This window comes from Seriola lalandi, unplaced genomic scaffold, assembly GCF_002814215.2.
Source record: "Seriola lalandi dorsalis isolate HSWRI2012SDOR001 ecotype SW California unplaced genomic scaffold, Sedor1 jcf7180002054277, whole genome shotgun sequence".
NCBI lineage: Eukaryota > Metazoa > Chordata > Actinopteri > Carangiformes > Carangidae > Seriola > Seriola lalandi.
The window spans coordinates 794,983-819,192 of NW_019524830.1; the positions used below are offsets into that span (position 1 = coordinate 794,983).

The 24,210-nt window shown below is 39.9% G+C and overlaps 3 protein-coding genes across 7 annotated transcripts; 2 read left to right on the forward strand and 1 right to left on the reverse strand.

The window, feature by feature from the left end:
* The first annotated feature begins 340 nt into the window (after positions 1-340).
* On the forward strand, positions 341-15,788 carry rc3h1b (ring finger and CCCH-type domains 1b). Of its 2 annotated transcripts, none has more exons than XM_023405491.2 (20): positions 341-482; positions 1,801-2,218; positions 3,357-3,477; positions 4,806-5,045; positions 5,178-5,353; positions 5,578-5,778; positions 5,949-6,081; positions 6,291-6,409; positions 6,790-6,902; positions 7,051-7,296; positions 7,559-7,770; positions 7,889-8,298; positions 8,431-8,589; positions 8,788-8,943; positions 9,086-9,308; positions 10,530-10,623; positions 10,766-10,862; positions 11,045-11,269; positions 11,391-11,494; positions 11,612-15,788. In XM_023405491.2, the coding sequence occupies exons 2-20, from the start codon at positions 1,988-1,990 to the stop codon at positions 11,766-11,768; spliced, it is 3,417 nt and encodes a 1,138-aa protein (XP_023261259.1). In that variant the 5' UTR covers positions 341-482; positions 1,801-1,987; the 3' UTR covers positions 11,769-15,788. The 2 variants fall into 2 exon arrangements, with proteins under 2 accessions (XP_023261259.1, XP_023261260.1); XM_023405492.2 differs by having other exon boundaries at positions 10,533-10,623.
* Positions 15,789-17,143: 1,355 nt separating this feature from the next.
* Positions 17,144-21,018, reverse strand: LOC111654469 (uncharacterized). Of its 4 annotated transcripts, none has more exons than XM_023405502.2 (8): positions 20,892-21,015; positions 20,600-20,704; positions 19,674-19,922; positions 19,471-19,572; positions 19,250-19,341; positions 18,620-18,802; positions 18,451-18,510; positions 17,144-17,614 (listed from the first exon to the last, which is right to left on the reverse strand). In XM_023405502.2, the coding sequence occupies exons 2-8, from the start codon at positions 20,673-20,675 to the stop codon at positions 17,519-17,521; spliced, it is 858 nt and encodes a 285-aa protein (XP_023261270.1). In that variant the 5' UTR covers positions 20,676-20,704; positions 20,892-21,015; the 3' UTR covers positions 17,144-17,518. The 4 variants fall into 4 exon arrangements, with proteins under 4 accessions (XP_023261270.1, XP_087029868.1, XP_087029869.1 ...); XM_087173742.1 differs by having other exon boundaries at positions 20,585-20,704; XM_087173743.1 differs by having other exon boundaries at positions 18,620-18,781; positions 20,585-20,704; positions 20,892-21,012.
* Position 21,019: 1 nt separating this feature from the next.
* On the forward strand, positions 21,020-24,017 carry extl2 (exostosin-like glycosyltransferase 2). The gene is made up of 6 exons (XM_023405501.2): positions 21,020-21,149; positions 21,288-21,359; positions 21,757-22,205; positions 22,308-22,378; positions 22,755-22,870; positions 23,033-24,017. Exons 2-6 carry the CDS (start codon positions 21,355-21,357, stop codon positions 23,436-23,438), a joined length of 1,047 nt encoding a protein of 348 aa, XP_023261269.1. The 5' UTR covers positions 21,020-21,149; positions 21,288-21,354; the 3' UTR covers positions 23,439-24,017.
* Positions 24,018-24,210: the final 193 nt, after the last annotated feature.

A 24,210-nucleotide genomic window follows, 5' to 3' on the forward strand; every position in this document is an offset into this window, starting at 1 on the left:
CTCTATCTCAATTCATCCCAGCTCTCCCTATTCTTTCTATCTCTCTATCTATATATCTATCTATTTATCTTTGTGTGTGTGTGCGTGTGTGTGCGCGCACACACACACGCGCGCGTGTGCGCTCGTGCACATTCAGCCTAATTGGAACAATGTTCTGCCTGCCAGTTGTCACAATCCCCAGATGTGATCAGACTCTGGCAGATGCTGCTCAGTTTTGTGTCGCTGTTGCTGTGCATGCGGTTCAATGTCAGTAGAGGGCGCCATTAGTGTGTGTACACACACACACACACGCACACACACACACACACACACACACACACACACACAGATCTTTCTCAGCTAGCTGTAACCGGCTAGTCTGTTGTCGAGTTGACCCCCTCCCCAAACCTCGGCAGCAGCTAAGCTGCACAGTCGACATGGCAAGAAAATATCGCAACAATTTTCTGAAAATGGATGAAAATCTTCCAAGTCTTTTGGAATGAGTGAGTAGTATCGACAATAATTATGTATTAGTCCTTATGGAAACTAACAGCAGAAGTTGCACGTTTTGTTTTAGTTAAATTAATGACGCATAGCTATGGTTAGTTTTTGCTAACACGATAGCTAGCTAACAAGCTAACTGCTGCCACAGGGAGGAGTACGGTTTCTTCGCTAGCTTGTTAGCCTTATGTGCTCAGTCCAACAAGGAGAGTATTTGTCCTAGCTGCCGCTCAAGGTGCGACGAGAACACCGTATCAATATGATTAAGAACATTTAATCGACATAGCGGTGACATTATTGTGTCCGGGAAAAATAAATACATTTCCAAGGCAGTTGGGTTGCTTGGTAGTTTCGGATGGTAGCGTTACATAATCTCGCTGTTGCAAGTCAAATGGCTCCGCTTTCCAGTGTCACTGTGGTTCGTCTCAAGCTATCGTTTCCTTGACCATTAAACGAGATGGGAACTAATGTTCTTGGCTGCGTAATAGCTTCACAACCATAGCTACATTCAGAGTAACGACGATCTCATGACCAACCAAAGATAGGTTTTAGATTAGTTAGCAATGGGTTTTTTTGATCAAATGACGTTTGCTCGTTAGCCTGCCTAGCAAACTAGCCACCCATAGCTTAGCTTGCTAAAAGTAAGCTAACATTATCTACAATTAGCTAGCAAAGCTCATGTCAGTTAAATCATTAATGGGTGTATAACCAAACGTCAAGATGATTACATCGGCGTAAGAAAATTCATTTACGCAAATAGAAGTAATCTTTTACGTGTTTAGCTTAATGGTAGAACAATGTTACCGAACTCTATTAGCAAACGTTAGCTTCATAACAAGTTAGCGCAGAGGGACTTGGTTGTTAGCCTCTTCAGGACCCTTTGTCCACAGTCATACTGTTAACCAGCTCTTCTAAGTAGGCCAGACAGCAGTTGTTTTGGTTCTTTTCCCGTCGCTCGTTTCATCTGTATTTTCGAAATATGTGCTGTGTCACATCTGGTTTCTTTTTCATTTGTTTTGTGTTACGGCTGAACAACGCATACTAGCGAGTAGTCAAAGCCAAATCAACTTACAATTAGAAATGTTTTGTTTTTTCCAGTATCAGCAGTTAGACGATAAACCTACTTAGCCATCCTACTGCCTTTAATGCATTCCGCAGCTACAAATGCACTCATACACAACACAACCACGTTTTGTTAGTGCACTTAGATACTGCTGAAATATAAGATAAAGAGGTATATAAAGGTACACTTTGTGTTGTATGCAAATTGGAAAATGTGGATTGCATAAATTAAATTAACATTGTCTTTCTCTTTTGCAGTATTCATCACGCGATGTGATCCAAAATCCACAATGTGTGAGGACATTTAAGAACGATTGAGTTCGGAAGAAAAAAAATCTTGATTCCAGTGGAATCTTCCATATATATATATTATTATTATTATATTTTTTTTCTCTGTGTAAAAGTTACATATATTTACACACACTCATCCCATCAACATATAACCATGCCAGTGCAAGCACCACAATGGACAGAGTTCCTTCTGTGCCCAATCTGCACACAGACATTTGAGGAGACTGTTCGCAGGCCCATCAGTTTGGGCTGTGGACACACTGTCTGCAAGATGTGCCTGAACAAGTTGCACCGTAAGGCCTGTCCCTTTGACCAGACAGCCATCAGCACAGACATTGAGCAGCTACCCGTCAACACAGCCCTGTTGCAGCTGGTAGGAGGCCAGGTAAGACGTGTGTCTTTGTGTATTTGTACACATGCTTGGCAATTTAGGACAGAGATCTAATGGTTAAGGATAACAGCTTAGTAATGTGTTTTGTGTTTGATTAGTGGAAATTTTACGATACCATTCCTATCTTGACAATTTGACGTTTTCTGTAAAAACTGTTTATGGACTGCATTACAGCGTTGCACACGGGCTATTACATGATTTGCACATAGCTTGGAGATTCCTTTTATGAGTCACACTCCAGTCATTGAGCAATAACTTTAATTCTGTTGGTTTACTGAGTGCAATCAGTAACGCTATATCTCTCTGAGTCAGTGTTTGACCAACAGGGTGAGGCGCAGTTAATGGTTTTTTGGCATTGTTGGCCAAGTTTCCAGGTATATACCGCATAATAAATAACGTTAGTGTATCAACCATGACTCTGTTGTGTGTCTGATATAGTCTTGATTCTGAAGTATTGTCTTTTAGCAGACTGCCTTGCATATCTGTGCTCATACAGGTTAGTAATGTACAATGTCCAATCAAATTAGTATGCCCCGATATAAATGGAAGTTGTTATGGTTGTACCAGTGTTAGGAGCACTGTTTCCTGTCTGTATTGAATCAAAAGGACTTTAGTAAATATGGTTATTTTGATAGGTTGGATGTCTATTGGTTATTGAAATTTAAGTGTTCCGACTACTAAGTGTGATACAGCATCATGTGAAATTATTTTTTGCAGTGCCATGGCTCAATTCTGAATGCTGTTTATTAGAATTGTCAACCAGGATAGGTGCAGTTCATAAAGCCATGAGAAATTTTTTTTGCTCCGAGTGTAGTGTAAGCATGGCCCTGGCAAAATAAATTAATTAGTGGAACGTACTCTAGAATTTGTCACAGAAACATCACCAAACAGTTCTCTTATAAGAAAATAATGGAGTTCTAAAGAAAGAGCTTATGACGATATTCTGCAGTTGTGTGGCATGTTTCTTTGAAAGAATAGTATAAATGAAAAGATAATGAAAATAAAATAAGGTGTGTTCCACTACACATACTAAAACATTGTTAAGATATAATTGTAAAAAAAAAAAAAAAAAAAGCTTTCAGCTATTGCCATGGGTTGTCCTAATTCTTTCCCCCACTGTGTTGTGCTGCAGGTTCCCAAGGCTCAACCAGTTGCCTTGATTACCAGTCCCGAGGACTCGCAGCATTATGAGGAGGCCAGGCAGTGTGTGGAGGAGCTGGCCCTCTACCTCAAACCCCTCAGCAACACCCGAGGTACTTGATACACAAACACATGCTTGTTACCCTTATCGTTTGTTCTTTCTTTATTATGATTCATTGACACTCTTTGGTGCCTTCAAATTAGACTCTGGAGGTTGTTTTCAATATGGGAAGTTCACAAACAGTAATCTTGGTGTTCAAGTGGTTTAAGATGTGAGAACACTGTTGCTAGGTGACTGTGAATGACATGACCTTGTTCCCTTTTCAAAAATTGTGTATGAGTTTGTTTTTTCTGCATGTTAATGTTTTGCTGGGAAAAAACGAGTAGGAAACAACAGTCATGAAAAAAGTAATCAGTGATTTCCATTGGGACCAACGTTTTTAAAAACTTCAGTATATGCTATAACTCATGAACTTGGAGCTATCTGAAAATTTCCACTTACGAAGTTGTGAATATGACATCACATGTTAAATGGACTTTTCTTGTTAACATGTTTAAAAACAACACCTCTTAAATTACATGTAGAAGATATTTCAGATGATTCGGTATTTGACCTTGTCATTAGTCAGAAGCTGAATAAATACTAGTATTAGTACTGTAAAATACTATATTATTCTGTTACTCATGTAATTTGTGACATTATAATGTGAAGGATTAAAACAGGATATTTTAATGTCTGAACAGGGATCGAAGAATCTTGTGGTTAAAGATCAAATCAGTTAGTTTGATCTGGAGTCTTGCCAGTTACTGTATCTGTTAAATATGTAGTGTCATTAAAAACACAAAAGCAGAACTTTATTATCTCACACCTAGCTTTGATTAAGGCTTGTTTTTAAAGTGGTTATAGTGACATTTTATATTTATATTATACCGCTTTAAATACAGCTTTAAAGAGATATACCTTTTAATTGTTTTTGTTCAGACCATTTACACTATGTAAAAAAAAAACTATAAACATTAGATGTGCTAGTTTTAATTAAAGATTTTCTTAATCATTGACCATATTAATGATTAACAATGGAATATGATTGATTGATGGATTCCTTGATTGAAATTGTGAATGATTATTAACAATTGATTAGCCGTTAAAAGCTAGTAACAAAATGTATTATATTGTAACAATTGAAATAGGTATGTTTTAAAGCATAACTAAAACTACAAATACATTTTTTTTCTAGGTCCCTGTGATGTATCAGTTCAGTTTTATAGAGACTTAATTTTGAGGTGCTGTTGTAGTATTGCTTTATACTGACAGGGTGTCATGAATTATTCATCTTCCTTTATTCATATAAATGTGGTATACTGGTATGTAATAATACAAGGATGTGTTTCTTTGTTTATTCCCTTGATTCACCTATGGTCCTATCTAATCTCTAACCAGGCGTGGGTCTGAGCAGCACGGCCCAGAGCATACTGAGTCGACCCATGCAGAGGAAACTGGTAACTCTGGTCCACTGCCAACTGGTGGAAGAGGAAGGCCGCGTTAGAGCCATGAGAGCTGCCCGCTCTCTGGGTGAGCGAACTGTCACCGAACTCATCTTGCAGCACCAGAATCCACAGCAGCTCTCCTCCAATCTGTGGGCTGCTGTCCGTGCACGAGGATGTCAGTTTCTCGGCCCAGGTAAAATGTTTTCCCATTACCTGAAAAGTGAAACAAGCCCCAAAGCAGTCCATATGTCCTCAGTAAATGGTGGCCTTTTTGGCAATGAACTGTTCCTTGTGATTTTTATGTTTGTGTTTTTTTCTCCCCCAGCCATGCAGGAGGAAGCTCTAAAGTTGGTTCTTCTTGCTCTAGAGGATGGTTCTGCTCTTTCCAGGAAGGTGTTAGTTCTCTTTGTAGTCCAGAGGCTTGAGCCACGCTTCCCACAGGCCTCTAAAACTAGCATAGGTCATGTGGTGCAGCTCCTCTACAGGGCCTCCTGCTTCAAGGTATGTTTCTGGCTGGGAACCAGAAGAAATTTCATTCATTTTCTTGATGTTTGTGAGAAATCCTGTAGGTAATTTTTTGCAAACTGTGAGCAGATTCTCGTTTTTAAAAATCATTGTTAATTCGACACCGTAATGAGTATAAAACAGAAAATGAAACTCTGTGTAGTAGAACCCAACAGAGGAAATAAAATATTCAACTAACAACTTCTTCTGTGGCGATCCAGGTGACCAAACGTGATGAAGATTCATCCCTAATGCAGCTGAAAGAGGAGTTTCGCACTTACGAGGCTCTGCGGCGCGAGCATGACTCTCAGATTGTTCAGATTGCCATGGAGGGAGGGCTGCGCATCGCACCTGACCAGTGGTCTTCTCTTTTATATGGAGATCAGTCTCACAAGTCACATATGCAGTCTATCATAGATAAGGTGAGTAAGATAAGTAAATGTTTGTTTTTGTTTGTATCCCATATTATTCCACATAGATTAATCTGCTACTGTATATATCAAGGCATGCTCCTACATAATATACACGAAGCCTGTCAGCCATTAAATTAACAAAACATTAACTCCATCTCTCCTTTGTGCTTCTGGCATAGCTGCAGACCCCGGCATCTTTTGCTCAGAGTGTCCAGGAGCTGACGATTGCGCTGCAGAGGACCGGTGACCCAGCCAACCTCAACAGACTGCGGCCCCACCTGGAACTACTGGCCAACATTGATCCCAGTCCTGGTAAGAAACAACAGATTTTTTCCCCACCAATCACACCCTGCGTACACCCACATAGAGCCCAGCTGTATACTAGTCTTGTTCAGGTTTATGTAAGTAGCAGAATTTGAAATAATTATACCTGCGAAGTCTTTGTGTAGATCACCTTTGAATTTGCAGGCCTGAATATTCAAACAGAATGGGGTTTTCCTCATATCTCTTTGTCTCCCCAGATGCCCCGCCTCCTACATGGGAGCAGCTTGAGAAGGGGTTGGTAGCAGTGAAGACAGTGGTGCATGGCCTGGTGGACTTCATCCAGAACCACAGCAAGAAAGGAGCTGATCCTCAACAAGTCAGTTTTCTATTTGAACCTGAAAAGAGCTTGGAATAGGAATGCTGTTAATCCGTCCAATAGTTCCAGAGACTTGTCGAAATATGTTTTGACAGCTCATGGTGGCCCAACACCTTGATAAGACACTTGTTATTTTTTTCCTTTTTATTTTATTTTTTTTGTAACAAGTCTATCAATTCTGAGGCGTTTGCTAAACAATATTGTGCCAATTCATTTTGTCATATCAGCCTTAATTGTAATGTTTATCATCAAGAGTACTGAGTGTTAACACAGATCAGATTGCTTTTTGTCATGCCAGGCAAGTTCCATAAATTGGATTTTACCATGACAAACAAGTCGGAGTGTTCTCTATTTTATTAACACCTAATGTCTCTCTTTAGCCTCCTCAGCACAGCAAGTACAAGACATACATGTGTCGTGACATGAAGCAGAAAGGAGGCTGTCCTCGTGGAGCCAGCTGTACCTTTGCTCACTCTCAGGAAGAACTGGAGAAGTGAGTGTGACAAATATCAACATGAGGCATTATTTACATTTTTAAATTAGATATTGCAGTTGATTTAAAATTATTGTCCTTCTCTTTTTTTATCCAAAAGGACCACTGCTTCTCTTATAAACTTTATACTGTGTTTTATGCTTGTCAGGTATCGTAAAATGAACAAGCGTCTGGCAGCTCGCCTCCCTGGCCCAGGAGGGCTCATGCCAGATGAGGGCCTTCCTCTTGATGTAGCAGTGACCCGGAAGCCTTCACCCCTCCCCAATGGCAGTGTTGCACCCTCTTTGCCCCAGCTCATTGCTCGCGGCACAGACACAGTCCCATATGAACTGTTGCGTAAACCTGTCAAGATGGATGGAGGGAGTCCCAGTGCCCCGGGATCACCACCTGATGTGTAAGTAAAGTACTCTCTTCTCTCTGTATGTTAATTTAGTTAGCAGCTGAAGAACAGGCCACAGTCTGCCATCAAGTCTACAGATTTCTGTTCTGATTGACACCAGCTGATTGCAATGTATTTTGACTCTCTACTTCAATGGTTCAAGCTATTAATAAAATTACCTGGAAGATATTTTTCCGAGCAGGATTAGATACTTCCTGACACTTTTTTTTTAACTTGAAACATTTTAGTTTTGAACCTAAACGTTTTATTCCTATAGCCTGGACTCTGTACCCAAACCCGGTATGCCTCTGCCACCTCATGCCATGGCCCATCCAAGGATGCCAGCCGACCACCTCTCTGGGGTGAAGCACATGCCTGTGGTACCTAGAAGTTCTCCAGTGTACCCCCAGCCGCAGCTCCCTGAGATGTGCTATGACACTCGCCCACCACCTTCTGCTTCTCAGTATGAGCCCCCGCAGTATGCCACAGGTAAGGGTTAAGTAAACAGAATAACTGTATGTGAGACTAATGAAAATATTTTTTACTTTAATACTTATAAATCAATTACAAAAGTGATGTTAATAATATTCTGTCTTTTATTTCTCAGGGTACCCCTACCAGCAGCCACCACAGTATGTTCCTCGGGATTACATTCGTAACCCACCTCCCCCAAGTGAGTCAGGACCCCCTTACCAGGACCCCTACCCTGGCTATGGCCCTCCAGAGCGCCCGTATCAGGCTCCTCACTCTGGCCCAACCTTCTCCTACCCTCACCCTCCGCACTATGACCGAGGTCGCCATGGAACCTACACTGGCCCACCACCTCCCCCACAGCCTTACCCATCTCAGAGGGATAACCTGGTCAGAATGAGCCCTGCCCCTCTGGATGTTCCCCCGCCATCAGCAGCACAGGCTAACTCACTGTACCACCCGGAGCCCAGTGCCCGGGATAGGTACCCACCAGATGGCTACTATCCACCAGGTGCCCAGGCTCCACCCATGAGGGCTTACGTCAGGGTGAGTGAGGGTTTAGATTGATTTTCATTCAAACTCTTTGAAACTTTACCTTCTTGTGTCATCATACTAGTTACAATACACTGAGATAACTGCCAGTAGTTGACCAGCAATTTTTCTGCGTGTGTGTCTTAGGGGCCATCATATAGTGGTCCACAGGCCAGCCTGGACTATCTGCACCGACGTCGGCAGGAGCTGTTATCCCAGCTGGAGGAAAGGAAGGTCATCTCTCCTCCACCATTCGCTGCCTCCCCCACTCTTTCTCATCCCTTCCCCAGCGACTACCCTCCAGAGGTTAGCACAGAGTGAATTTCTTTGATACTCTTTCACATTGCTCACAGGCATTAAAATGAAAGATCTGACACATGATTCAAGAAGTGTAGATGGCATGGCAGTATAATAGTAAAAGAGAAGTATTGGTTGACTGTGATTGCAAATAAGTATTAGTGACAGCTTTCTTTCTTTCTCTCTCTCAATATTTTGTGTCTGCAGTATGGTGAGGAGAACTCCAAAACCATTGTGAAATGCAGAGAGCCTGACTATGCAGGGCAATACTCTCCCTGGTCTTGTGAAACCATTGGCTCCTACATTGGCACAAAGGATGCCAAACCCAAAGATGTTATGGTTCCTGGTAGCATGGAGATGATGGTGAGTTTTCCCATGTAAACATTAGATGTGGGGAAAATGTTAGATTCTTGGATGTATTGTAATTCTGTCTAGAATTAATTTTTTCCCTCTCCATAACATAACCTCTTCTCTTTTTACCTCTCCCTGTTCATCTGTCTGTCAGAATGTGGAGGCTAAGGGTCTGAGGGAACCATCGCTGGATGCTCCTCGGAGGGGTGCAGAAGTCAAGGACGATGACCCCATTATCCCGTTTGGCCCCCAGCCCACTGTATCACGTTTTGGTGCCATCTCCCGCACCTCAAAAACAGGTTACCAGACCACCGGCCCAGTGCAGGCTATGGCCTCCACTCCCCAGAACCCAAATTCTAAACATATGGCCATGCCAGGTAAGAAACCATGTGCACAACAACATAAAGGGTTGTTACTCGACCCTAGCCCATGCGTGTTTCATTTAGTGCAGATGGACTGTATGTTCATGTGCGGCGATGGCTATTTTTTCTGAGCTGCAGTTTATAAACACCATTGCCCATTGGCATTTATCAAACATAATAGATAGTATATTTTAATTTGCTCACATCAAACTTGGAAAGGACAGAACACACGTTTACCTGATCACTGTTCCTGCAATTCACTGTTGTTGTTGTTTTATTAGTTTTTTTTGTTCTCTTTTTGTGGCCAGGATAGTTCTGCTTCACACTGATCAAAGTTGTAAGCAAACATTGAAACCTGATTTGACATGACATTGAGGCCGGGGTGCTTGTGTAATTTGCAGAGCACATAGTGAAAAAACATGTCAGCATCAATAAAAGGAATTGATAAGTTTTGGACAATTTGGAACCGATTCTCGATTCCCATCCGTAGCCTGTGGCGACCTGACAGGTTGGGCCAAGTTCAATCGCATCAGCTAATGAATAAGCAGTGAAGATTTGACTTTTTAAGTACTACAAATTAGGATGCTTCAAACTGCTGATGACATTTCCTAATGTGTGTGTGTGTATTAAAAGAAAAATCTACACTTAGCCTATATAAAGTCGCAGTCATTTAAGGAGCCTGACAGAGAAACACAAACTCTTCAGCTTACATTAACGGCATCAGGCTCAGGTCGTTGTTCGGTTACTACTCTCTCTGGCTTGGGTCTGATTCAGAAAAAAAATATGCAGCCCGTGCAGTACTCTAATCCCCATATCATTTCTGGAATTCGGCTGACTCTGAGGTATTTGTCTTGCTGCATTCCTAACTATACACTCAGGTAGAGTAGGATACTGCTAATTAGGGATGGTCAATAATTAATTTTATTCTAGATGAGCTCTCTAAAATATTAATATTGAGAGATTGATATTCTGTTTTCTCATGTCAAGTGAAATTTTATCAAAATTATTTCTGAAATGCTTGAGATTAAAACATTAAAGAAAACTAAAAAAAACCTAAATGATTAAACAAAAGTAGTTCAATTGAATCTATTGATATTGACAAATTCTCGATTAATTTTGTTAACACTGACTCCACCTACCTGTTTAACTGTGGTCATTTCACATATTTGTGGTGTTTAATCATTTCAGATTGTCATGAAAACATTTCTGACAACCATTTTACCCCCTTGCCTACAGCAGAATACACATATGGAAGCCATGGAGGATGGGGTGGAGCTTCATACCCCTCCCACCAGACTGCCGCCTCCTCTCAGGGACACTTTAGTGAGCGGTGAGGCCTCCATTCCGTTTTCCTGTCATCTTTTTAATATTCATAACATGACACTATTGATCATGCTTTTAAAAAATTACAGAAATACATGTATGAAACTTTTTTTTTCTCACAAATTTCTTACTGTATGTCACCCTCACAGCCTACCTATGGCAGCCCCAGACAGAGAACAGTTAAAAATTGAGCTGCAACAGGTCAACCAGCAGATCACCCAACAGACCCAGATGCACAGCATGGAGGTGTGTATACTCTCCAACAGGACTGAAAAGTACAGAAAATGATTGGATAAATTCTGCATTTCCAATAATGTTTAAATACTTGAATACATCAAATTCTATTTTATACTGTGTTTCTTCTGGTTATTGCCAGAAATTTTTAAATTGCACACTCATCCCCCTCACTTCCTGTTTCAATATTACAGGCTGCCAGTAACTCTTTACTGCTGCAGAGGGAAGCCAGTGCATTGGCAGGTCAGCCTGGCCAGCCCAGCCAGGGCCAGGCAGCAGCAGCAGCAGCCCAGCAGCAACAGCAGCCCAAGTGGCCAGCAGGGGGAGCAAGTGCAACAGCTGTCTCCAGTGAACAGCTAAGCCTGGAGCTCCACCAGGTGGAGAGAGAGATCGGCAAGAGGACCCGTGAGATGGCTATGGTAAGGAGGGGGGGGGGGGCATAGTTGTTTTTTTTTGTTTTTTTAAAAAGGTTTTCTTTAAGAATCAATTCAGCCTCTCAAATAACAGAAACTAAGCATGTTTTCTCCATTTCCAAACCAGGAAAACCAAGTAGCGCACGATGTTCAGCAGTACAAGATGAAACCTGCAGAGAATGGACAACCAGAGCACAAGACTCAGCTGGAAGAAATCTCCCTGGCTCTTGGGTGAGAATACACATACTTCATATACAGTCATGTGTAAATTTCCTTAATATGGGCATATCCCAATAATTTGCCTGTGCTCGTCCCACTTCTCACTTGTGTCCTTTGTCCCCCTTTCAGCGAGGTGTCAAACGGCTCCAGCAGTCTGCAAGAAAGTGCAGTGGGCGGGTCCATGCTGTCACTGACCAATAAGACATCTGCGTTGAGCCTGTGTTCTGACCCAGGTGCCACTGGTTCAGAGATGCAGAAGAATGGCGTCGTCCATTCCTGCTCTTAGGCAGTACACACACACACAAACACACACACACACTCAAACACACACACACACACACACTCAAAATGCTCGATTGAAAAGCATGCACAGGCACACATACACCCATTCTATTTAGAAGATGAGCAGTATCTGCCGTGATATGAATTTTCTTTCTTTTTGTTCTGTGAATGAGCTTTTTTTAATGACTTTCCTTGCCTGGAAACCAGGGCATATGATAACATTTCTTGTGTGCGTTTCGTTATTTCATTTTTTTTCTTTTGTACTGGGATAATAGATTAACAAGGTTCGCAATAGATGTACCAGGAAGAGAAATGGTGGTGATGTTGACAGTTTATTTGTAGCTTCATTTAGAATGAATAGACCTATTCCATCCTTCATAAACACAAAACATAGTCAAGTATTTGAATGATTTTTCCCATATAAGATTTTTGGTTTAGTTGTCCTAGCATACATGTAAATGAACGGTTAGATACAGAGGAGCAGATCACCATCACATCACATGCGCTCTGAAGAACTTCTCTTGTTACAATCTGATGATGTGCGAAGGTATTGTAGGAAACAGCAGAGTTGTGTTGCTTGCTACTCACCCCCAGAATCGTAAAAAAAAAAGTGGTTGCCCAGATCTAGATGGTCTGAGGAGGGAAAAGCAGCACAATGTTCCACCAGTATTCAGCAAATATGGAGATGCAAATTGTTTTTAGACATCACTTTTGCACCACGTGCACTTCCTCCCCTGCCACGTGAAGTATGATTTTTTTTTTTTTTTATTAGTGCATTTTATGAACTCATCATATGTCTGTTTCGTACTTGAAAGCAGTATATTCTATATTTAATTGAAGCATTCTGTTTTAAAGATTGCAACAAGTCTTTTTGATAAGGAGCTTTCCACAAGTTTTCTATAAGGGAATCTACTAGTGCTTCTCTTGGTGATGATGTGACCTGACGTGGTTTGGTTACAATGCCTTTCGCCAGTGCTCCAAAGGGCTGCATTCAGCCTTGGCCGATTATGTTGTGACATTTTTCACAGCATGCTCAAAAATAGCTGTTTTTTTTTTTTGTTTTTTTTGTTTTGTGGTGACTGCACATGATCTGGCTTTTGAGAATAACTCTTTCTGCTTCAGGAGTCATGAGAATGAGTGTCAGCTTGACTTTATAATGTCAGGGTAACTGAATAAGGATTTCCCTCCTCAGAGCTTCTCATCTGGCCACACAAAAGGCCTCCCCATTGGGATTATCTTGTCATTTGTTCTCCTAACTTCTATGAAGTTGCCTTCCCTTGTGTCTTTTTGTTGAATTTTGTTGAATTTTTTCATGCTTTACGTTGTTACGATTTTGGGGGGGGTGGGGGGGGGTTGAAGCTTACAGAGTGAAGGCACCTAGTTTAATTGGATTCACGTCTTGCTCTCTGTCATGAAATGTTTGAATTTGGAGTAAAACCCAGACTTACCATTTGTACTCTCAGAAAAGTGACTGACTGTTTAGTGTTTTTAGCTAGACAGTACATTTGAAATCATGTTTACAGCTGAGGATAATAGTTGTTGGTTATTGAAGTGTAAACAGAATCTCCTTTAGATCTGATCAGTTTTATTGTAATAAGTATATTCAAGCATCTTCACTGGTGAGTAGCACAATTTTCTGTTCAATTTATCACATTTTTCTCTCTATAACTTGCTGTCATCATCACCACCATTATAGCTATTGTTGCTCTTCATCATGACAACCACTTTTCACTGAGTATTGTCCTCTTTTCAATTTTAACTATCTCGACATTGCAAATGAGGGAAACCTCAATTATCTTCGAGGCTTCAAAAAATAAATGAAATCATGTAAATTGTTTACTGCTGATGCTCAACGTGGAGCTCTTTGCCTTCTGTAAACAATTAGCATGATTGACAACAGTTTTACAGCTCTGCTGAGAGTAAGTGAGCCTTTTCGCTTGAACGGTTGAAGGATAGAGGAGACGCTCTGGGTCAAGTCGTTTTAGTTTAATGTTGAGCCTCTATTATGGTCAGACGAGGGGTACTGAGAAACTGACAGAGTTTGACAAATCCCTGATAACTGATGAGTCAATGGAATAGAGACACAAATATTTTTGTGTCTGTCATCGTCAACTGGGTTGCTTGATGGGCATCTCTTCCAATTTGTTAGCGCCTTGATAGCGGATGTTTGGGATTTTCTTTTTTCTTTTTTTTTTCAGTTTTTCCAACCACACTTCAAAGCCTCTGGTTTTTCTCGCTACATTTATTGTTTAGGTACACAGCTCACTTATACATATAAGTATGTATACATACATTAATATACTAAAGCACTATTAACGTGCCACCTCTTATTCTACTCGCTCAGCATTTATATTAAATGATCTCTACTTAGACTCAGCAAACGTTTTTTTTTCTTTTTGTTGTTGTTTGATTTGTTTTCTGTCCACTGGTTGCCAACACAGACTTTATCCTTTCCCAGACGAAGGACTTCTGTGCGCATTGATGTGTGTTCACTTAATCGTTTGTGTTCAAACAAAGATGTTCTTTATAGACTATGCTTCCAAAGAAGACAAAATTCTGTAACTTTGGAAAATTTATGGAGAAGTTTTGTGTGTGCTAGATTGTATTGTAGAAAATGTACCCTGACTTAAGTTTTTTTTCCCCTCAAAGTGTGCTGTACTGGGTGATAGTGTTGAGGTATTAGAAAAGTGTTGGGGTTTTTTCCCGCCCCCCACCCCCAAGGATGTTCAGGAAGTCTCTAATGAAAGGTTGGCCTTAAATCCTCTTGCAATGCTCCTTTACCTTGTCTGCTTTTAGGAGCATGAGATGACCTCAGAAATTACTAACACTGAATTGGCATGATTTAGAGTCATATTGATGGACTCTAGCAGACCCACCCCCCTTTGGAAAATGTCATACAAACAGCAACAATTCAATAACCCAAATCTCTCAAGGTTTTCATCAAAATGTGTAATTTTATGTTTTTTCTATGGAAATTTTGTTGACCTAGCTGGGTTTGTAGTTCTTTTTTCTTTCTTTTTTTTTTTGTTTGTTTCTGCAATAGTTGAGTGAATTTACTGACCTGCAAGTCTTACAGTCTTGAATGCATCATCTGACCTGATGTGTAGTCAACAGCGAGTGAGATACAAGAGTATTCGAGTGACAGTCACACACAAGTTTTGTTCCTCTTTGACAACTAGTCACACAAAATTGGCAACCCAGCTTAATTCTGCTGTTATAAATCGCAAGAAGTATAATGACTTCTGAAAAGATAAAATGCGGTTTGGCAATGAATTGGCAACATTTAATGGTGTTAATTCAATATGATGTTTCTCATTCTCTCTTCAGTGCAAGTCAACCAAAACTATCACAATGCTGATTCTACCTGATAGGTCTATGCAGGTCTGAATGAGCCTAAAATGCCTTTAGCTTAGCAGAACTGACACACAATGACTTACGGGGTGGTTTACTATATAATAAGTAGCAAAAATGTTAATTTCAATCTCCTGTGTGTTTTTGTTTCTGAGTGGAACTGCTGCCTCTAGCCCTCGTTTACATAACCAGTTAACCCCTCCACTCCCACCCTTGACCACTGAACTCTGTTACTGCTGTTTGAGGCTCACATTTTATTCCCTGACTTTCTGGGGAAATTCGCAAATGGCTTTTTTATATAATTACTCCCTTGTAAAATATCTCTTAAATTAAGGTACAGGTTTGATTTCAGCAAGAAAAAAGAAGTTTTTATATGTATATTATACTCCATTAAGGAATGTCTAGAATTATCTTCCTCCAATGTGGATGTAGCCATTATTACGCCATTTTATGACTTTGTAAGAGAATTCACTGTGTGAAAATTGGTTTGCATTTTTGTATAATACAATCTGCTTTTTTTTTTTTGTTTGATACGAGACAGAGGTCAAACTGGAAGTTTGAAGAGAAAAAAAAATGAAATGAACCTGTGAAATTGAGAAAACAAAATGTAACTTATGTACAACAGTGATTCTAAGCTGAGGGGGAAAGATTAAATGATATTGCTAACTCTGAATGTTTGTGTCATTGTTTTGTTGTATTGTTTTTGTATTGTATGTTTTAACAGAGTTCAAGTTAAAGAGCAAAGAACATCTTTTTTTTTTTCTGAGCTCCAGTGGTGAAGTCCTCACCTTTCTGCGATGATGTTAAGTGTGTTCAAAGTGCGGTCAGTACTTCTTGACATCATATGGAGTGTGGTTACAGGTGCAGCCGAAGAGGTAAGAGAAATACTACTTTTCTTTCTTTTCTGTCTTAAGTACACACAAGTTAGTCATTAAATAGTCACCTAACATTTACATTTCTACAGGGTTGAATCAGGACCTCTTTAACCAATTTTCATTCAAAAAAATATGAGTTTATTCTTGGCCTCAGAAACAGCAGTTGACAGAACAATCTCAACTCAAAAGTCCACTGACTCACTTGTTCTGGAGCTTTTGACCGTACCAGTCTTCACCAGCAGATGGAATTCGCTCATATTTGTTAAAGAACTGTTTGTGTTAAAACACTGCTTGTCCATGTTTGCCGAACTTATCTTTCTTTGCTGCTGAAAACTGCAAGTAAGGGGACCTTGAGTTGAATGTTTTGTCAAATCATCAAAAACTGTATGCCAAGTGCTACAAATCTTTTATGGCAGTGCTTAGATACAAAGTGCATGAACAAAGACTTAATTTGCTTTAACAAACACAAAACCTCGACCTGGGATCAAAGTGGAAAATATAGTTTTATAGCCACTACTGCGACACTGATGTAACAGGATGTTTGATAGAATTTTAATCCCTCTAAATCTAAAATTCATTTTACACAACTCTTTACAGTCACTTTTTTCACTATTTAGGCACATCTTGCACGCTCTTCACTCTCCCCTTCTCTGTCCTGTGGTTGGGTTGTGGTTGTTTCCATCTAGCACTTCCCTGTTGGTATGGATGATCCTCACGTTAGATTACAGATTCTCAGTCGAACCCATCACTGATTCCTCATTCGGTCTATCTACCTTTACCTACAAAGCTAAGTAGCATTTGATTGGCTATAAAGTCATTGCTTTGTAGAGGACAAATTGTGTAATGGAGATACTGTTCATAAATTATCTCAAATATATCTTTTATATTTCCTACTGGATTGCAATATCTTGTTCTTATTGACTGACATGTACGCCGATACTCATATATCTGTGATAAGCTCATGTTGGCCAGTCAATCTAAAATTGGGGAAAAAAAGGAAACAGTAATAGTAAAAAAAAAAAAAAACATAAATACATGTACAGTATGTTCCCTGCCCATCCACTGCAAGTACTTTGGTAAGGCCTGTGGGTTTAGGATATAGGAAATCCTGAAAATTTAAAAAGAAAACAAACTCACATCCTCAGTGGTCAGCTGTTTTTCTGCAAAGGCAAATATTTATTTAGAAATTATTCATTTTTTTACAAAAGTCATCATAAATACTTTCCTGTTTTACTTATGATTGTAGCACCATATATTGCTTAATGTAAAAAGTAGGAGTCTCTATAAAGTAAGGCACTTGAGAATTTAAGCACTTGTGTGCTTTTCCACAAGAGGCAGTTGAAATGAATGAACTTCACATCATAGTTGAGTCCCCTCCTCAGGCAAACTGACACCTAAAGATAATGAACAAAGAACTAATTAAAACCTTATTACAATCTCAAAATTAGTTCTTAAGCCAGCTGTTTTCTGACTAAATTAGTTCCAGGAAAAACACATTGTTTTCTTTTCTTTTGTTTTTTGTATATTCTTATTCCACATTTGTTGGATCCCAAGTAACGTGTCTTCCATCATGCAGTCTTCCCAATGCGGCCATGTCCGCCCCCTCCAGCTGGAACCCAAACACCTACATGTGCAGAGGAAGAGGTAAAGGGTGAAATGAGAAAATGAATGGCTGCCTAGTCTTCTGAGAGAGACCTAGAGCTGGTTATTGCAACTCATTTTCACAAAAATATATTTAAATGAATTCATACTTTGATACAAATCATATAAAACATTTTGCCCCCATGATTATAACTCTCTTTACAATCTACTGTACCTGCCTGGGATTGTCATAGATGGTAAGTAACCCTCTTTCTGGTGTCAAAAATGAGTACATGCAAGTGTGATTCTTTTGCAATGTAATGTATACAATTACGTTAGTTTCACACTAACAATATTGTTGCCTTTATAAGATCATACATGGAGAAAGATTTTAACTTTAGAAATGAACAAAACCTGTGAATACCTCATTTTACAGTGAACCTCATTTAACTGAGGCAAACTAGGTGTGCTACTGGTTTAAGTTTAACCCCTGTTACAGTGACCTCTACTGGCATCATTTCTACACAAGACAGAAGACAGCTGGGTTTACACTGAGCTACAGATGCAGGTGAAACCACAGCTCCCGGAGACACAGTAATAGAGTTTGAGAGACCATGTGTTCAGTCAACACAGGTTTAAACCCCTTCTCAAAGCTTAATTTAATTTTTCTATAAGTAGTCTGTTTTTGGATCCAAAGTAGGTGCATTTGTTTTTTTAAGCTTTTATGGAAATGTTAAGCTTTTACATTTAAATGTTTTCTGTGACATTATACCTGCTCGCTTGCTCCATCACAGCATAATGAATCTTTGTCAATATTTCTTAATTCATAAAAAAAAATAGTTTCTGACATAAGAAAAGACGCAATGGACTGTAACTCACTTGACAGTTTTCTTGTATCCTCTTCTTTTTGATGGATTTTGGTATTGTGACAACTCCATTCTGTGGAAAATTAACAATAAAAATGCAGTTGAAAGGCATTCACAGAAGCATATTGTGTGTGTCAGGTCAATTCATCTTAGTGTAGGAAAAATCTAACCAGTGGGACTACCTGAATACTCCAGCGGATACAGATCTGAGCAGGTGTACGTCTGTGCTTTTCTGCTATCTGGAGAACAGTGGGATTACTGAGGACTTGACCCTTGGCCAGCGGACTGTACCCCTCAAACACGATACCTTCCTGACGACAGTACTCCATCAGGTGATTGGGCTGCTGGAAAGGATGGTACTCCACCTGGTGAGTCATATCAATTTTAAGATACATCATAGGCAAGTGATAGTATGTAAGCATGTCTTGCCTGTATACTCCAACACTGTGATAAACAGCACACCAAAGATTCATGTTTTGAAGCATCTCTGAAAGGAGTACATTTATTATATAGTGTTGATGTTTATGAAGACATTTCCAATTATATTATTGAATCTTTTTTGATGTTGTGTAAATTGCACTCTAAAAGATTCAGGCACTGTATGACAATTATTGGGTCAACGAGGGGGGAATAATCTCATAATCCAGTAAATCTCACATGGGAAGAAAGATGTCAAATTTAAACCTGAGATGAGAAAATGTTAAAAGACCCTCCACTGCTCTTTCAGCAAAAATTACACAACTCGCCTCCTTTTTATGACATTGTAGAAAAATAAACATATTTAATCTAATTGAAAACTGAAAAAAACCTACCTGGTTAACGTGTGGTATCACACTACTGTCTTCCTTTAACTGCTCCAGGTGGTGGATCAGAAAGTTGCTCACTCCAATAGCACGGCACACCCCTGTAGTAGCAGAGACAGAGTTCTGACCTATGAAATGCCCCTCTCTTTCACTATATCATAATGAGACGTGCTGGGGTTGCTTTTTGAATACTTTTCAATTGTTCTCTGTTGTTCTTCCTTGTTCTGTACCTTCTTTGTAAAGTTCTTCCAAAGCTCTCCAGGTGTCAGCTCTCATCTCCCTGTTAGAACAATGGGGTTGTGATGACTCTGGCCAATGCATGAGGTACAGATCTATAAACAGGCACATGTGATTTAGTGAGAGACTTTTTTAAAAAAAGACTCCAAAAGACAAGAAACTGCACACACAATTTTTTATCAATCGCAGTCCATACCAAAATATTCCACCCCCATCAGTGAGCAGGAGTCAAGGCAGGCCTTCTTTGCAGCTTTGTATGTGTAGTCTCCTGGCCACAGTTTATTGGTGAGCCATAGATCACTTCGCACTACTCCACTTTCTCGGATAGCTTTACCCAGTTTCTCCTCACAGCTGTAGCGCTTTGCCGTGTCAATGTGGCGTACACCACACTCAGTGAGTGCGTACATAATGGAATCATGGGAGTATCCGCCATAATGTGATGTGCCTGTCATAGAGAGAAAATGTAGGCCTTCAAAGGGAATATCAATTCAGCTCAATTCTTTTTTTCTATATCTTTCTTTGGCATTGTTGGCCTTTTCAGAAACAGCATTGCTAAAGCATTGTATGAATACTGACATAACTATAGGGTCTATACAGAACATTGTTGAGAGAGAGAGGAAAAAAAATACAAATTCATGTATGTAATATTCAACATTTCACACAAGAAAGTGAGAAATTGTAATCCTGCATATTTAACTTTTTTTGAACACTAGCAAATTTTGCAGTCAAGGAAAAAGACAGAATGTAGTGTGTGTGAGAGTTTTTCCAGTGGACACTAATCATCTTCATCATTATCATTTTTTTTATTAATTGGAGGCCTGATATAGATATGTTTTGCTCATGTGGATCACATCCTTATTGAAAGCCATTATAAGTGTTTAAATACACTTTCAGTTATACTATACATTAGATATTAGACATATTTATCTCTGAACATGTATTTGAGGGTATACGATGTTTACATCAACATTTCATCTTTATTCATAACGATTTTCTCCCTAAATTGGCCTATTTAAAAATCCTTAGTAAAAATAAATAACTGTAAAACATCATGCAATGTGTGTCTGTTTTGTGCTTTGTATTTGTGAACAGAAAGTCAAGATTTACCAAAGTACAACGCACCTAATCCAACTATCGGTATCTGCAAACCATTGGAAAGTGGGACTGTGGGACAACTCAGCACCGGTTCAAAGGACATTTTCCTCTTATTACGTAGTGATGAGAAACCTAAATTACAAAGAAGTTTTATTCTTAGTTTTTATCGCTTGTCTTCGTAGTCAAGTTAATAAAGAAAATCTGTGCCCTCGCTCGTTAAGAATGCGCTCTACTTTACAACTACCCAAAGCTTATCACAGTTATTAATGTTTCTAGTATATTCAAGCAATTGAAGCGCTGCACCACTAACGACACGTACCTGAGCTTTGCTGAGATTAGTATGGACTTTAAAGTTGTGGGTTTTTGATTTTGAAGTTTCTCTTCTTTCCAATCTAAAGGGATTAGCATCTCTGGGGACAGCGAAGATATGTCTCCGTCGGAAAATCAAATGACGTGACGTTCAAGCCTATGGCAAATCCGTTGGTTTAGCCCAACAAAGATGGCGTCGGTTTCCAAAGGGTACGAAAATATGCTCAAGTGAATAAATACGAATGAGCTACACAGTGGTGAAGAAAATGTAAGTATACGGACACAAACGAAGCACCTTTTTACGTAGTATGGCTTTTTCTAACAATACAGTGGTTATTTTTTTCAGTTGTGACCTCCATTCAGACTACATACTGCTGTTAGCTTTGTCGCATCTTCTTTCTTTCAGGCTCTTTGGTCAGTCAGCCAACATGGCGACCACGTAAAGTGAAAGGATTGTTTGCAGTGCCAACAAAATGAGGTGAGCTCTGAGTTAAGGAAAATAATACAGCATAACTTCTACTGTGTGGTCAGGGACTATAAACCTACTGAATTTTTGGGCCCTCTCTAGCTGTTAATTCGCCTCAACCATCAACACTTTTAATCTTTCTGGCAACACTGTTTCTGTGCCCGAGGTTATTGTCATTTAAATATTTTGTCCGGCCCAGAAAGTCTCATGTGGACACACAGTCCTTAAATTGAATCCAGGAAAGTGTAATAAATTGCAGTTGCAACACAATTGAGCATAAAGACATGCGTCACAGTCTCATAGCATGTGTTCAGCATAGCCAATTCAAATGTTGGTGGTCTGGGAGTTATTTAACTGAGAGAACCCTGAAGTGCATTGTAATGGGATGTGTTGCATATATTTGATGCAGGGTCCCCCGTTGCTGTATGGGGCTCCGGCGAAGCTGTCTGGTTTGGCCAATCTTGCTGATCCTCCTAGTTGGTGCAGCCTTGACAGCTCTGCTGCCCCCTGCAGAAGACCAAGGAGGCCTTGATGTCCTGGGAGTGCTGCGCCGGGCAACATCACAAAAGGAGAGTCAAGCGCAGGGCCACCGTGTTGACAGCACAGAGGAGGAGCATAAATTTACCATCATCATCCAAACATACAATCGCACAGACATTCTGCTGAAACTACTTAACCATTACCAGGCAGTGCCTCATCTTCAGCGGATTATCATAGTCTGGAACAACATTGGGGAGCAGACACCCCTAAAGTTATGGAACTCCTTGGGGCCTCATCCGGTCCCTGTGGTCTTCAAGGAGCAGACTAACAATCGAATGCGCAACAGACTACAACCTTTCCCTGAGATTGACACTGATGGTCAGTATATCTGTCAGCTTGCAAACATTGAGTTATTGTGTTTTGTCTGTTTTTTCAGATGAGCTTGTTTGATTTTTTTTTTTTTTTTTGTCTGATCTTTAGCTGTGTTGATGCTGGATGATGACACTCTGGTCAGTGTTCCTGACATCAGTTTTGCTTTCTCAGTCTGGAAGGTAATAAGCTTTAGAGACAATATAGATGACACTGATTAACATTCTGAATGTAAATTAATTTAGGTTTAACCTGATTTTAAATTAATTGCACTGCATCATATCGACACCCTCTTAAAATAATGGCCTAAGTCATTTTTTCAGGTTTTTCAGGAAACACAAAAAACTCAACAAAAGAGTCACACTTTTGACATAGGCCATTATACAACCGGGGGTAGAATTGCATGTTCCCCTCAACTGAGGATTCAGGCGATTTTACCAGAGGTGGCCAGCATCATGAGGGGGTGATTTAGGCAAAAAAAACATTTTTGTCAAAACATGACTTAGGCCATTATTTTAGGAAGGTGACGATATGCATATTTTATCTTTGGCTCCACAGCAATTTCCAGACCAGATTGTTGGCTTTGTACCCCGCAAACATGTCTCAACGCCAGGAGGAGTGTACAGTTATGGCAGCTTCGAGCTGCAGGATCCAGAAACAGCGGGAGGTGACAAGTAAGTTGTGCTTTTTATTTTTCACAATCTTGTAGAGCCCCTTATACACTGCATCATACAGTGTACCACCATGTTTTGTATCAGCCAGGCCTTGTCTCATTTGGTCTTGCTTTGATGTGAGAGGTCATTTTATATACTTTTATCTCAATCCACTCACTGCAGATACTCCATGGTGTTAATTGGTGCTGCCTTTTTCCACCACCGCTACCTGCAGCTCTTCCAGGACCAACCTCAAGCAGTACATGCACTGGTGGACGAAACACAGAATTGTGATGATATTGCCATGAACTTCGCTGTAGCACAGTATTTGAGGAAACATTTCAAGTCTATCAGCAGCATTAACAAACCCTCTGGGGTCTTTGTCAAACCTGTGGACCTTCGCAACCTGGAAAAGGATGCCAGCAGTGGGTACCAAGGTATGTGGCATCGCCCTGAACACCTTCTTCAGAGGTCCTACTGTCTGAACAGGCTGACACAGATTTATGGCTTCATGCCACTCTGTTTCTCCAACCTGATGGTCTCCCAGTTTGGCTTCCCTAGCTATGCCAATCACAAGAGTAGAGGCTGAGGAAGTGACTGTTTTGGAGTGCAATAAGACAAACTCAAGTCGCGGCCTGGTAAGTCCTTGTTTGGTTAATAATACATCACTTTCCTGAGCCCAGGCTCTGGTTAGTCTGACGATATGACCATATTTGATAAAGGTAATCTATACTGTTGCCAAATCTGCCTTTCCTTCAGCTTGTGCAATTCTCTCAGTGGATTGTAGTGCAGTTACTTAATACACAGCAGCAGGTGTTGGCCTTAGATCTGCTTTGCCCGTTTGCCTTGTTGGAACTGTGATTTACAGGAATTGTGCTTTTGGTTTTACTACATTTATTATTTTTATGCAATATGACATTTTTCTGTTGAGCTTGTGTACAGTTCCTTACAAATTTATAATGAATATTAGAAGGTTTGTGGCCAAGAAAAAAAAAAACTCCCCACCAAAGAAAGAGGAAAATAGACTTATTGCAAGTTTTATATACATTTAAACCTAATCAGTATGTACAGTACTATGCATGCATGGACAATCATTTATTGAAATGTGTGCACATTATCAAACTTGAAGGACTGTTAAATAAAGCCAACACTATTTCTCTGAACAGAATTTGTGGATAAATGTATAATTATGATATCGGTTAATAAGAGTTAGGTCCGGAAACAGGTAAGATCCTTTGATCAACTAAATAATTGAAAGAGTCAAATCATAGTACCAAATGCAGGAGTTGCTTTAAATTTTTGCAAAAGCCGTAGTTTCAGAGTTTCCAAGCAAAATACTAAACTGCTTTTAACATAAGCAT